Raw genomic sequence first — 15,680 nt, forward strand, 5'->3', positions numbered from 1 at the left:
GGTAAAAAGGTATTCTATTTTTTATTCACAATATAAAAACGTACAGATCATCAACAAATAAATAATAGAACACTTATTACAATGTACAAGGCACAGGTTTGTATCCTTATAATAACAGTACGCTTAAGAGCAATATTTCTATCAGTAACTTTGGTAAAACACAATATATAAGCACTAGTAGCATGACGTCATCTTTTTCAATTTCTTAAAAATATTACAAGTAGGCATATTATAGCACGCATAATACATCATCCTCTAATAATTGGTGTGCAATTTAACACGTGTTCGACATATCGTATTTTCTATGCTACAATTCTATATACAATTTGTAGAAAAAATACAGCTGAAAGAAGCTCAAATTTTTGCAACAACATGTTTTCCGATAAAAATGCCCAGTTTCGAACGTTTTCGATTGACGAAACAATCGAAAACAGCAATCCCATGCGGATCACACAATAATGACCGCATTCAAAAAACAGTGACGTGATAGTTAAATCACTGTTTACGACACTTACAGAACTTAGGTACAAAACGTAATACTATTCTGGAATAATCTGAAGATTCCCAGCCTCTGCTAAACTCAATCTCTGCTGAATATTCTTCAGTCGTTGGCAATACTGTTCAAACGTGTCGAAACCACCATCTCCACTAAAAATCCAATTTCAGATAGTTAAAATGTTCATTTTCTAATAATTCTTCACTTACTTTGAGGTAGTCTTATCTCGAACAGGAGGCGAATGGTTCATGGCAGCTTTTTGAATTGGTAGGAAAGACTGATCTATGTTCCATAATAGAGTTTTCACGCCTATTCGTTTGCCAGTATTCCATCTCACGATTAACCACTTCATTCTATGGATACTAATCAAAACAAGCACCGCACTCCTAAATCGAACTTTTGGCGATTTCTTGTTACGGCCTACCACAGCGTAGGATCGTTGGTCTCTGGTCAATTGGGCGAGTACACTTAGAGTATTTTCTTCAGACAATTGATAGCTACCAACTATAGTTAATAAGTATCGTTTCTGATATGTTAGAGCCTTGCGTCTGCTATCCGCTCGCAGAAATTTTCCATAAAAATGTTGCAACTGTAAAAAAGAATATTGAGCATAAAATGAATATATGGAAAAAAGATAGAAATTACCTTTTCTATTTCTGGGATTCTAGCATTTGAAACTTGAGATCCCTTATTTCGTTTGATTTGATCTTCGAGTAATTTAATTCGTTGGTTCAATTGTTCCTTCTCTTCTCTTGATTTTATCAACTTCTCTTGAAGTACAGTCTTTTCTGTCATGTATTTTTCATTAACTTCACTGAGATCCTATAAACCATAATATCAGTTATAAGATACAACAATTCATAAGATAACTAGGAGTTTATTACTAGAAGTTAGGAAATATTAAGTTCATTACATTTATCTTTTGCATGAATTTTGTAGGCATATTTTCGTTTGTAAATCTGCTCTTCAGTTCTTTTGTGAGCTCCAATTCTCTCCTTGTACATGCTTTTACTTCTTGTTGTAACTCAGCAATCACATCCCTAGAGTTCTTCTCCTCATCTTTGACGGCCGATAACTTTTTAAGTAGATCAGTTTCCCTTTCTTTAAAAGTCTCAGCTAGCTTCATCTCCCGTTCTAGAGATTCCGTTAATTCTCTCTTTGACTGTTTCATGTCAGCCTCCAAATCCATCTATCGAAAAATTAATCACGTGAAAAAAAAAAATCACAAAAACTAGTCGTTATAAATTAATATATTCTTATACTAACTATCACATCTCTAGCATTATTGATTTCTCTCCTCAAAGCCTTGAGCTCACTATGTTCACTGATCTTTTGTTCTTGTCTCTTAGTCTCTGCATCAGACATGGTTTTAATCCTCTTCTGTAACCATTCGCCTTCTTCTTGTTTCGCTTTTAGTTCTTCTTTGGTACGCCTGAGATCAGTTTCCAAGTGATCATTAGTCCCCTTTATCAAAACCAGATTACTTGTTAAGTTCTCATTTTTCTCCACTTCCACTTCTAGTTGCTTCTCAAAATGATTCTTCTCCATCTGTAATTTCCTCAAAGTGTCCTTCAGCTCTGTGTTTTCCCTTCCTTCTTTTTCAAAGCTTTCCATTAATGATAGATATTTTTTCCTCTCAGCTTCTAAATCTGTTAATTTTGATAAGTCATCGACTTTCTGGGTTTGTACATGGTCTTTCATCAAACTCAGTTGAATCTCTAAATTCTTATGCTCATCTCGTAGTAAGGATAATTCATTTTTAAGCTTCACCTCATTGTCCAAAGAATTCTTCAACTTATTCTGGAGGGTCTCTATTAATTCTGAACAACCAACTTGCATTGCCCTATGCTCCTTTTCAATCTGAATCTTTAATTTTCTCATCAAATTCTTCTCTGAAGATAATTCTTCATCTAGTTTCGCTACTTTCTTTGATTTCTCTGTTAAATCTGACTTTAGTTGGAAAATTCGACCTTCGTATTCTGTAACCTGGCACTTGAGCATTTCTGTTTCTATCTCCAAATCATCTTTCAGCTTCTTCAATTCTTCATTGATTTTATTAGCTTCGCTCAGTTTTAATTTTAGTTCTATATATTTTGCTTCTTGGAAGTCCTGATAAGGAGTTTGTCTTTCTGTCTTTTTCTTATCCTCGTCATCGTTTTCTATGGCGTTCATAATCTTTCTATCTAAGTGTGCTGATAAATTTAGCTCTCTTTGCACCATGTCTTCGATGTCGGTATCATATTGCAATCGTTCTGCAAATTTATACAATAAATAATTATTGTAATAAAACCATATTTTTAATTTATATAAAGAAATACTTACGTGCAGGTAACTTTAGGTCAGATAGATCTTTGTTTAGATTATCCACCATGTTCCTCAGTTCAGCATTTATCTTTCTTTCATCCTTCAACTTCTTTCTCAATTCCACGACATTTCCAGATTCCTTCATCTTATTCTGTATAGCTTCCAAAGCCTTGTGCAGACTTTTACTATCGTCACTCATTTGTCTAATCACTTTATCTTTTTCTTTTAAGTATTCCTGCAGATGATGGATTTCTTGATCCTTTTCGTTAGAAGGTGAGGATGTTCCTGAGAAGCTGGTGCGTCTGGCCATTTCTTCCAATCTTCTAATGACCTGATCCCTGTTGTTTAGACCTTCGGTCAATCTTTGAATTTCATTCTGACATTCTAATAATTCTTGTTTGGTAGACTGGTACTTTGTTTTGAATTCGTACAACTGTTTATTTTCATTTTCGATCTCAATATTGCGGGTTTGGATAGTTTCGATAGTGATATCTTTTTCGAGAATTGCATCTCTGAATTTCTGTAACTCCTTTGCCTGTTCCTGGAAGAGAAGAGTATATTCCCGTGTCTGTCCTAATTCTTGTTCTTTCTCTTCGATATCCTTTTTTAACTTATTATTCTCTAAATTCAATTCTATTATAATTTTTTCGTTCATTTGTATCTTATTTTTGTGGTCCTGCATTTCTTCATTACTCAATTTTAAAATGTTTTCCATTTCCTGAAGATCTTTTTTTATTTTATTCTCTGATACTCGTGACAATTCATATTGATTCTGATAGAAACACTTATCTCTGGATAGTGTCTCCACAACATTTTTAAATTCCATTTGCAACTCGTCGTAAAGCTTCTGCAGAGCTATTAAATCATCTTCTCTTTTAGTCAAAATTGCTAATTTCATATCTAATTCCTCTCTCACTGCCTGTAATTGAATTTCCAAGTTCTCCACTTCTTTCATTGTCTCATTGATGGACGTCTGAGTGTATTTCATTGAAGGAACATAAGATCTATTACTACTACTGTCGTCACTTCTCTCATCAGCACGTTCTCTTCGTGGTAATTCTTGCGTTTGAGTACACTGTTTTGTTGACTGGGTAGCATGGTCGGTTCTGCCGCTAGAATCATTGTTTTCCGACATGGAAGATTTCGACTCCAGGCCACTGTGCAGCAAGTCTAAGATTCTAGACTGTTGACTGGAATTTGCTGATAGACTTTGAGAACCAAGGTCTAGAAGAGGAACCTGAATTATCTTAGTGCTGTCCACTAAAGGTACAGTTGAATTATCTATACTTTTTTGAACAGGTGAAGTAGGAACTTTGAAAGCAGATACGTTAGGTAAGTTTTGTGTTGTATTGGCTCCTCTGATGGCTTCCGTAGTTTCTTCGCATTCCGAGTGAATTGATAGAATATCGCTCAATGTACGTGCACTATTCTTTGCCTCTGTCTGTCGTACCAACTCTCTTAATTGTGTTTCGTCCAGATTCAGTGAAGAATATATCTCAAGTTGCTTTTCTTTTTTAGATAATTGTTCCTTCAGGTGATCTATCTCTTCGTTCTTGTCTGCTAACATACTGTCTATTAGTCTCGGTAATTCTAACTGTGCATGCTCTTGAACACCAACTTTCGCCTGGAGAATCTTTTTCTCTTCTTCAATAATTTCTACGTGCTCTTTCAACTTCTGAATAGTAGCACTTTCTACTTGCACCACATTTGCAATCTCTGCTTCCTTCTCTTGTAATAATTGATTAATTCTATCCAATTGATTTTTCATGTCCTTTAATTCTAAATCTTTGTCAGCAATGGTTCGTTCTAAAGATTGAAACTTGGCATTGGCTTCATGAAGTTGTAATTCTAAGCGTGACGTAGCCTGTCTCTGAGCAAATGGAGCGCTTTGCTTGTGTTGCTCTAATCTACCACGCATTGCTTCTATTTGAAACAACTGCTCAGAAGTGGTTTGCTGAAGAATTTCCTGTTCTGCTTGTAATTCCTCATTCTGATTTTTGAAAGCAGTAACTTGCAATTCTAAATCTTTGATTCTTTTTAGTGCCACTTCCTCAGCTCTGGCATGTTTCAACATTTTCTCCTTAAGTTTAAGTAACTGGTCGAGAGGTAACATTGGAGGTGCAGTAGGATCATCGGGAGTAGGGCATCGTGAGGCATCTATTTGCTCTCTGATAGAGACATCTTCGCTTGGTTGACTCAAACTCAAATTGGAACTGCACATGTGCGCTGATTCCAGTTCTCTGATTCTTTTAGTTAACTGATTCTGCATATCACGAAGTTCTGTTTTCATTTGCTTCAATGCCGCAGAATTCACGTTGAATTGTTCAGAACTTAACTTGTGTTTTCTTAATTCCTCCTACAAAATCGTATTTTTAAAAATGTATGTTCTAACAAAGTTAAGTACTTCACTAAAATTTACCTGTAAGTGAATAATATGTTCATTTAGTTGCTTGCTTTCACTACCCATCTTAACAGCATCCAGTTCTTGGACCAACTCATGCTGGTTCTTAGTCTGCGCAGCAATCACAGTTTCTAATTGATTGATTTGTAATTGAAGAGATTCTTCTTTCTCGGTTTTGATCTGTAGTTGTTGTTCCAAGTCTGTGATGATTTCTCTAAGTACCCAAATCTTGTCGATAGCTGCTTTCAGTTCACTCTCAGTTTCAGATTTTCTGGCTTCTGTGTCAGACATAAGAGAGGACATCTCTCTCATCTGAGACTCTAGAACCTCCACCTACATTGCATTCGACTTTTTAATGAAACTTCGCAATTGTTGAGTTTATTCCATTACCACAACCATAAACTAACTGCTGGGAAGCATCACCAATATGTAAAGCACAAAAAAAATATTTATCAAAGTGACAAAATAAAAGTTACATGCATAACATCTTAATTTTTATTAAAATGAAATGTATACTTTGTACTTAGTAGAGCCTGGATCTGAAATATTATTAAATGTATTAATTCTTATAAGTAAATGACCACTCACAACTGCACCGATGTCAGATGCTTGAAGCACAGGAACCTTTGACGTTGCTTCGGGTGATAGTGTAGACTGCTTTGTGCGACAAACAGAAACCAAAACCAGAGTGCAGGAAAACTCGTGTTAATAGGTTAGTGATAATGCGTGTTATAAGCTGCCTAATTACTTCATAATATAGCTGACAATATAGCTGACCATAAAAAATGAACTCAATTATGATATCCCAAAAGTTATCTATTAGTTTGATCAATTTATATGAGAACAGTAACGATCATTAAACAATCCCAATCCAAGACAAATAGAAATAATCATTTTAAGAAATTTCTAAACTTGATTAAAATGTATTATTTAGTCCGCACCATGTAAAGTATCCAAAAAAGCAGATGTTTTGGGTGCGAATGAATATTTCAATTAGACTCGTAAATTGTTTATATCAGATTATTGTATTGTTAAATAGTATGAATATAATGCCCAAGGACTCACCTCAGATGTTATACGTTGATCTCGTTCCTTTTCTCGTTCGCGTTCTTTAAGCTGTTCCTGCAGAACATATACTTGTTTCGCTGCTTCATCTCTCTCAGCTTCTCTTTCGCTTGCTTGCTCATCCAGAAATCTGCGAGTTGCTTTTAATTGCTTATCTGCTGCCTCAATCTACACATATTTTCTTTCAGTTAATATCAATAAAATTGAACACTTAAAAAGCAGCAAGTAAAAAACTTGAATGAAAATAATCAATAAAATGTACACTTCCACAGCTACATGAATTATAAACTTTAACATTATTTATATAAATACACATTTAATCAATCGCAATCAAAAATAAAACTAAAAACAAATGCCTTTATGCAAAATAAATAGCAACAAAAATAAAGTGTTCTGAAATACTCATGAAAAATGCTTATCAACTTTCTTCAAACTTATTCTTTGTTATTAAATTAATAACGCAACCAGGGAGGATAAGGAAGAGTTAATTCACAATATTAATAGCATGCATACAAGAGATTAATAGCAATAAACATACTTTTAATGTAAAACATGCCTTGATTAATCATTAGGAAATTATTATTATTTTTAATGATGACATGAAATTTAGTAGATTGTTGTGATAAACCATTTCATCAGAATTGAGAGAGTCCATAGCGTTCTTGTCAATTTATTGTTAAATATTGCTCGGTTTGCGGTTAAAGTTAACTTACGGAACAGCTTTTTATAATAGTATTAGTAATTCTATAATTTACCTTTCGGCGGCAAACCCTGTGAATGTATGGGGTAGGAGTAGGTTCTAAAGGCACCTGCTGGCAAGATAACAGAACGCCAATCAATCTTTCTAAAAAGCTGCATCACGGAGCTATACATTTTTACCAGTCGTTTATCTTTTTTCTTTGTTTTCTTTCTCTTTTATTTCATACGTTTTTATCGTAAATTTTTTTCTATCGATTTCTGAACACGAGATCATCTATCGATTGAAATACTTGTCAAATGATAATCGAATCTATTAAAAGTTGAATATTGATGCATGGATAATGAGACTGTTCATTATGAGTTCAAAAACAAAAAAAGAATGTCTTGTGCAATGTATGAACAACTAAGCTCGTAGATACAGATAAAATAATGGACTACCAAATACAAAACTCGTCTTCAATATGCAATACACCACAACTGTTTTGTATGTAGCATACCAACTCTATATAATGAAAATACATGCAATCGGTGCATCCTTTATATAAAAAAGTTGCAGTTTACCTGTTGCTGCAAATCTTCCTTTTCCCTTTTTGCCTCTTCCATCAATTTTTCAGTCAGTCTAGATTGTTCATCTATCAGTTGTAACAACTCTGTGCAATCTCCTCCTCCATTTGATAATACATGTCTCACTGAAAAATAAAACATAATTTCAAAAGATATCCACTAAAAAGTTCAATGTTCATACCTCAAAAGAATTCATACCTTTTTCTTGCAATTGTGAGAAATCTTGCAAAGTAATGTCAGCACCTAAGTCATAACTTTCCCCATAACCTTCTGTGATTGTTTCTTTTTTATTCTCTGCATTAATTAGCTTCCTTTGAAGATCTAAAATGGTCATTTTCAGATGACCGATCTCTTCTTGATAGCCGATGACTAGAGCTTCAGCATGATGAAGTTTCAAATTCAGTTCTTCATTCATTTTATTTAACCAAAGAGTATCTTTTAAAGGCGAGCTATGTCTCCGTTCCCTTGTGGATGAAGAAGTGCTAAGAATTTCAGCGCTTTCAGATTTCAAGCGACGTACGCAGTTGTTCAATTCTTGCTTTAATTTTTCTGTTATGCACTCATCTTCTTCAAGAATAGTTGGTAAAGTTTCGACATTGCTATTTATTATAGAAACTATCTCGGTGATTTTTGGGGTAAAATGGATCCTTTGTGTCTTCATTTTGGAAGAGTTCAATAAGCTAGTCTCTTGGTTCTCTTTTGATTCAGTGAATTTCAATCCATCAGTTTTATCAATTTGCATGGATTTTTCATTAATGACGCTATCAGATAATTGACTCTTAACAACTTTGGTAATAAAAGTATTATTAACTTCTTCTTCACAAATACTAAAATACTTTATCAGTTCTTCGATCAACGTTTTAAGAGTTACACACGTTTTACTTAAGGTATTCCTGTTTAACACAAAATTTTTATAAATAAAAAATAATGACGATTTTTAATTTTTTCGAAATGTAAATACCTTTCTTCAAGAATTTGATTATCTGTTACTGCGTCTTTATCAAGATCTCCTTTTTCACCATAATTCTGAACACATTCTGACTTAATTTTATTAAGTTCTTCCTGATGACGATCGATCATTCTAGCTACAGTTCGAGAATGCTCTTCTTTTAAACGTTGCATTTCCTCGGTATGGGTTTCTTTAAGTAATTGCATCTCCTTCTTTGCATTACCAGTCAGTTTGTCTCGTAATTCCAACAATTCTGCTGGCCAATTGTCTTCTACATCCGACTCGACCGTTAAAAGAGCCTATTGATTAAATTACAACGATATGAAAGTGATAAATTGAAAGTGAATATATCAATAGGAAACTAAATTTGTCTTGGATATGTTCGAATCAATTTTTTGCAGAATATTAGCGTGTAAATTGGTGTGGCTAAATCTAAGGCTACCTGAATTTGTTCTTGGAGCGCATTGACAATATCCAACTTAGCTAGTGCGATCTGTTCTTCCAATTGATGGTTGTAGGCCGCTCGTAGTTGCGTTAATTCACCGTTTTCCAACGCACCCGCATCCCATTCTGTTTGACAATGCTGCATGCATACATATGTGGTCACACAATAGCATGTTAGTTACGAGAGAAACAATACATCAAAATTGTACTCAGTTCGAGCTAACGACTTTGCTTTACAATTTATAATCTGCGACCTTTATTAATTGGAAACTATTCTAAAAATGCTTTCAGAACTAAACAATGGTTTTTTGACAAGAACGAAATTATTAAGAAAATACAGGCTTCATTTAAATAAATTAAAGAATCATGCGTTCCATCGAAAATAAATAGAATTATAGAAAAGAATAACATAAAAAACATACTATTGAAAGATTGAAGTAAGGCATACCAAATTTAAAAAGTGCAATCTAATGTACATAGCAAAGTGAATGAAAGAAATCAATTTTTATTAGCATGTAACACATATTCCTGAAGAAGAAGAAGAAGCGATTATATTGCGCAAAAAGATATTCAACATTTAACACAAAAAGTAAGATAAACGAAATGCATTAAATACACAAATAAGAAGTTCATAAAACGATCAAGTTATCTTGCTTACTTGATTCGCCATATTTTTCAATAACTCGCGCCTTTCTTTGTCCTTGTTATTGTATAGTTGTCTTTCATACATATTTTTCTGCTCTTCTAAAGATTTCTCACATTGCAATTTCGCTTCCTGCAACTCTATTATTCTGTTTTGCAATTCTTGTTGCAAAGTTTTGATATTTATTTCATACTCTAGTTCAGACTTATAACTATTAAAATTTTGGCTGGTATGCTTAGATTGCTCATCCTTTATTGGAGAACCAAGTCTTGAACTATGCTCAGAGATATTAGAAACGTTCAAACAATCGCCAGCACCTCCGAAATATAAGCCTTCAGTTATGTCAGCAATTTCACTATCATTATCTGACATCTTTTTTGATTGCTGACTAAATATTTCCTCGGAATATTGTTTTTCCATCAGCAAACATTTTTGTTCGAAATACATACGCAGTTCTTCCATTTCCTTCGCGTGTCGCATTTCCAATTCGGTTTTGAGATCGTTTAACTCAGTTGTACCTCCTTTTGTGCTCAACATTAATGATTGTACTTTTCTAATTTCAGATGTAGTTTCGGTTTTTATAGCGTTTATCTGCTCGTCATGAACATGAATCAGTGCTTCAATTTCTTTACGTAAAGTCTCCTTCTCTAACGTTAATTGATTTACAGAATCTTGTAGTGAATGCATATTCTCTAACTTCTTCTTCAAAGCTTTATTTTCTTCATTCTTATGTTCCTTTTCTATGGTAAGGTTTTCTGAAAGATTAATGTAGTGATCCATTTTGTTTTTTATTTCTTCATAGTCTGCCTGTTGACTCATTAAACGTTCTACTTCTTTTAGCAACCGTTTATTTTCCTCCAGTACAAGCATTAATTTTTCTTGTAGCGATGCAGTTCTGTTACTAATATTAGGATCTTCAGTTTTCTCATCAAGAGTTCTATTTATATTTATGCTTTTATCGTGTGTTGTATCTACAGAATTATTAACAATCCTATCCAGCTTAAATTGTTTCATTAAGGCACTGTTATAACTGGATAATGAAACATCAAGTTTACTATCACTTAAAGCTAACGTTTGATTCAATTTTTCCTCTACCTCTGCACACTGTGCCCATGCTGTGGCTAGTCCAGTCTTCAACTGTTCACGCTCTTCCTCAGATTTCTTCAACATGTCTGCCATATCATACATTTTTTTTATGGATTCTGCAAGTTCTGTCTCTTTCAGCTCAAGGGTCATCTTAAGCTTCTTAATTTCCTGTTGATCCTCTTCAGTTTTATGCAGCAGATCACTGATGGTATCTTTCATACTCTGACTAGATGATTTGCTTTCTTCTGCTAATGGCAGGGTACTCTGGCCATCCAAACTGTTCTTCTTCAAGAAACTCAGCTCAGATTTGTATTTGTCGCACACATTCTTTATATCTTTAAGCTGTTTCTCATATGATTTCTTTGTAAGATTTGCTTGTTCCAACTCTTCTTTTGACTTACGAACATCCTCTTCAAGACCCTCAATCTTACAAATTAAAAGTTTCTCGAATTCTGCTTTTTCTTCAAGCTTTTGTTTTGTCAACTGATATTGAATCGCCACTTCGTCAAAAGTCTGATACGTAGTTTCGTTCATTTCGCTTAGAGTACTCACGTTTATACCACTAAGTCTGGACAATGATTTCTCTAAATCATAGATCTTGTTGCTTAAAGTTCTTTCATGAGATTGACTATTTTCTATCAACGATTGTGCTGTCGAGTATCTCGACGACAGGTCATCGAGCTTAAATTTTAGACTTTCGTTCTCTTCTTTCAACACAGCAGCATTTGTTAAGGCTTGTTCCAAGGAACGTTCAATGCTTTCCTTCGATTCCAGAACCGCAGTCGCCGCTATGTATTTCGAAGTGACTTCCTCCAACTGAAGTTTATGCAACTTAATCTGTTCGTGTAGCATCTCTTTTTCCTTTTGATGATCTAGATTTTGAATGCGTGTAACTTTTTCTGCCTGCACTCTAAACTCATTAAACTTTGATTTATGTTCGTTCAATTCAGCTTGGGCAGTTTGTTGGGATTCAGAACGATTCATTAACTCGAGTTTCAGAGTTTCCACAGTTTTTTTATAGTGAGCCAACTGCGTTTGAAATATGGAGAGTTCTTTGGCATGTCGAGTCTCCAGATCTGGCAGTTCCTTGTTCAAGCGATCAGCCATAGCCTTATTTTCTTCTTTCAATTGCTTTAGATGTTCTTCATATTCTTTTTGGATATTCATTACCTCTTTCTCATACTTTGCAGCTTGCTCTTTTAATTCCTGTTGATGACGTGCAGTATTTATATTCATCTCAGTTGTAAATTTTTTTAATATATGTTGCATATCTTGTTTTATTTTATCTACACGCACTTCATACTGTTTCTGTTGCTCTAAAGTCTCGGCGATGTTTAAATTTTTGTCAGCAGCATTTAGACGGATTTGTTCATTCAAATTATTAATTTGCAACTTATAATCGTTAATCTCAGCTGTTCGAGTTTCTTTCTCCATTTCCAGTGTCTGTACATATTCTTGATTTTGGGTCACCTGACTATTTAATTTTTGTATTATTGAGCTTTGATCACTTACAGTCTTTTCTAAAGTATCAATCTAGAAACCATCAATTTTCTAATAAAAATCTCTTTATTTTTTGGTCATAAAAAATATAATTTTCTTACCTTTTCTTCCAAGCACTTATTCTTATCACTATCTTTACAAGGTATCTCCATAGCATTTATGGAGTTCAATTGACTAGCAAGATTATCTCTTACAGACAGAGCATGCTGCAGAGACCACATTAGATCTTCTATTAGGTTATCTCTTTGATTCACTGCTTTTTCAAACTCTTGTAGCTATTTGATTGAAAATAACACATGACTATCTATATATACTATGTCAACAAAAAAAAAAAAAAAAAATATTTTACATACTTTTATATGATATAAAGACATGACATCTCTGCTGTGTATACTACTACTCTGGCTTTGAGAAGAGTTTGGAGATGAGGCCTCTGCTCTCAAGTGATCAATTTCTGCATTTAAAGCTTCGACTATGGCTTCTTTCCCTTGCAACAACTCTTCTAATTGAACCACCCTTCCTGCAAGACCTTCTAAATCCCCATCTGCTTCTCCTTCACTCATACTGACACTGCTTTGTGTCACATCTTTTGAAGAAACTCCTTCATGTGCCTATAATCAATGGAATTAGTGCTTTGATGTTCACAAACAACAAAATGGATTTAAATCCCTATTCTTACATCAGATTTTCTATGTTCCATAGATTTGTCATTACGGAAAGATTCCTCATCGGATATTTCATCCATTTGACTATGCTCGAACCTTGAGCTTTACTAATTCTTTCTACCTTATATCTCTCCAGCTGAAACCACAATTGTATATTATATAAAAATTTAAATTTCCATATAATTTTTCAAGTTCAGTTTTTTAAATGTCTTATTTATGTTCCATGTTTACTATATTAAATAAATCTCAAAATATCAAATATACTATGATCTTTTGTGCCCTACATCAATATGAACTTTATGGTGTTCAGAATCCATATTATATCCTTACATTTCTCCACCATACTTATCTGAATTATAATGGCTACAAAAAACATTTCTACACCATTATATTTATTTTTGCATTTACATATTAATTAGATCCAGGTGTATTAAATTTTGTATCATTTAATAGTATATTTATGTCTACAAAAATTTGATACTATCGGAATAAAATGTAAAATATGATAAAAAAATATTTCATTGAAAAATAAGGGTATGTTCAAATACTTTTTGTAGCCACTACATTGAGTTGTTGGTTGAAATTTACTTTGAGAAACCAAAAATTATTGACTTTTTTTATATATTCCGATAATATTCGACAAATAGAATCCAAAAATATAAGTTTTAAGTTTAAAAATCAATTGGTTCAAAAGTTATACGTATATAAAACCAAGAATTTTTAGCGTATTTTACACGTTAATTTGACGCCATATTAGCTTGTATCCATTCGTCCAATGTGTGAAGTCACTAGCTGTAAACAGATACACGTGGGTGGCGGGATAAGTCAAATGTTTTTATCTGCAAGCGTTTTGCACATGTTTGATTTTTCGCGCTAACACGATTCAAGACTTACAGATAACAATTATCCCAACGCGTTCGAAGTGTTCGCTTGTGTTTTTTCTCCACGGTTACGTCTTTTTTCGTTTTATTTTCTTTTTACTGCTTTCTTCTTTTTTTTGGTTTCTTTTTGTTTTATTTTCTTTTATTTTCCTCTTTCTTTTTAAATGTTTTATTAGTTTTGTTGTATTATTATATTATAAGTATTTGCATAACAAGATGAAAAGCCACACGGTTTTAATGGATGGTTAATCTCTTGGTAGGCAATGTTCATTAAAATTCATGATCATATCAGATTCACATAAAAACTTTTAGGCACCAGCTTCCACTTATTAAATATTAATCTATACAATCTTCGCAACAACAATCAGTCACATACAAATACCTAATTATATAACAATTATATAATATATAACTGCATAAAAACATAAAATATACAAATATATAAAATATAATTCAAAAAGCAGTTAATAACATATAAATGCAATAATAATATAACAATAGTTAACAAATAGTTAGGTATTGCAGATGAATTGTTAATAAAACTTTTGATTCTTTTAAAGTAGAATTAATTGGAATATGATGTAATAGATTGAATACATCTTGGCCATCATAAAATAATATTATTTTTGTAAAATATTAGCCATTTCACATGCAACTACCCAATATCTTACTTGATTTCTTTCTCTCCCAGTAGTTGATCTTTCCCACAAGTTATCAATTATAAATGTGTTAATATAGTTTATAAGAATTCCATGGACAGCTCTGTAAATATAAAATTATGTATTTATTAAATTTTATTAACATCTGTTGATTTAAAATTCAAAATTTTATGACTAATGATAGTAACTTTTATCATAATGTAAAAAAAAATTAAAAAATATATATTCTAATTAATAAAGAAACCTCTCTCATAAATTTATTGCATATAAATATTTGATCTGTTTTATATAGATAACAGTTAACCCTCCCTTTTTTAATCATTCCAGCACATTCAAAATTATTAATTTATAAATATGAAAATCTAATTTTCTGTTTTTAATATTTATAAAAAAAAATTAGCGCATAAATTAGAAAAAAATAATTCTACAAAATATTTATTATTAATAAATGGGTTGATAAACCATATCACCATAATCAATTATATTTATATTGTATTTATAAATACTTTATTAAATTAACAAGTAATTTATTATGTTTAGTATCTGTGATAAATTAATATAAATTGTGAAAAAGTAAGTCTAAAGTCTGTTCTTTAATTTACAAATAATTTTAGATATATTTGTAAAAACTTTAATGTATACCTGTCTCAAATTACTATTCTGATTTTCTAAATAGTTTTTTCATCAATGTTTTGAAGAAATATAGAATGAATTATTGTGTATCTTATTTTTTCAGTCTACTGAATTTGTTGAACAAAATGTTCATTTTGAATATTCAATGTAAACATTGCTGATCTCTCAGCACTTGAATATCTTTTGTAATGTTATTTTAGTTAACGTTAATTGGCTTTGAACCAAGTATACTATAACTACAGTACTTATTGAATTCCTTTCTTAATTTTAAATGTTTTAGTTTACAGATTGACAGAATTTTGAAAAAGTATTCGAATATATATATATATATATACATATTTCTCCATTAATAAAAGACTTTATGTGTTTTGTAAATAGAATATTTCAAATCTTAAATTCAATTCATGTATACTCATTACGTATTCAAAAATATATTGAATAAAATAGATAAAATAAAGTTACTTTTGTAATATGCAATGCTATTCGTCCTTATTTGTTGAAACGGCTTTAATTATCTGAAAAATACATATTTTTATTAACATACTTATAACATATGTACATATATTCATAAATATAATTGATTATAATAATATTGTTCATTATCCATCATTAAGAGTGCAGCTATATAAATGAAAAATACAAAGTTTATAATATCAAATTGTTACTTTTCATTTAACTTTATTTTTGTTCA

General features: G+C 32.1%; 1 protein-coding gene across 11 annotated transcripts; it reads right to left on the reverse strand.

Moving 5' to 3' along the window:
* Positions 1-2: 2 nt before the first annotated feature.
* On the reverse strand, positions 3-15,495 carry LOC139995321 (uncharacterized). 11 transcript variants are annotated; one of them, XM_072018684.1, is made up of 21 exons: positions 15,452-15,495; positions 14,369-14,459; positions 13,711-14,079; positions 12,831-12,952; positions 12,505-12,762; positions 12,253-12,426; positions 9,581-12,184; positions 8,921-9,061; positions 8,491-8,777; positions 7,728-8,422; positions 7,527-7,654; positions 7,022-7,078; positions 6,267-6,434; positions 5,790-5,858; positions 5,220-5,534; positions 2,819-5,156; positions 1,763-2,748; positions 1,410-1,685; positions 1,142-1,318; positions 706-1,085; positions 3-648 (listed from the first exon to the last, which is right to left on the reverse strand). In XM_072018684.1, the coding sequence occupies exons 4-21, from the start codon at positions 12,894-12,896 to the stop codon at positions 540-542; spliced, it is 9,228 nt and encodes a 3,075-aa protein (XP_071874785.1). In that variant the 5' UTR covers positions 12,897-12,952; positions 13,711-14,079; positions 14,369-14,459; positions 15,452-15,495; the 3' UTR covers positions 3-539. The 11 variants fall into 11 exon arrangements, with proteins under 11 accessions (XP_071874785.1, XP_071874790.1, XP_071874789.1 ...); XM_072018689.1 differs by lacking the exon at positions 13,711-14,079 and having other exon boundaries at positions 7,022-7,075; XM_072018688.1 differs by lacking the exon at positions 13,711-14,079 and having other exon boundaries at positions 5,790-5,855.
* Between the last annotated feature and the right edge of the window lie 185 nt (positions 15,496-15,680).

Source organism: Bombus fervidus, chromosome 15 (genome assembly GCF_041682495.2).
Source record: "Bombus fervidus isolate BK054 chromosome 15, iyBomFerv1, whole genome shotgun sequence".
Classification (NCBI taxonomy): domain Eukaryota; kingdom Metazoa; phylum Arthropoda; class Insecta; order Hymenoptera; family Apidae; genus Bombus; species Bombus fervidus.

What these genes read in the sequence shown, in the direction of transcription:
- LOC139995321 (XM_072018683.1), bottom strand. Translation starts at nt 12,896, where the DNA reads ATGGATGAAATATCCGATGAGGAATCTTTCCGTAATGACAAATCTATG. An exon ending in AATTCATGCAAAAGATAAAT is followed by an intron (nt 1,319 to 1,409) that starts GTAATGAACTTA and finishes TATGGTTTATAG; the next exon opens with GATCTCAGTGAAGTTAATGA. An exon ending in GAATCCCAGAAATAGAAAAG is followed by an intron (nt 1,086 to 1,141) that starts GTAATTTCTATC and finishes TCTTTTTTACAG; the next exon opens with TTGCAACATTTTTATGGAAA.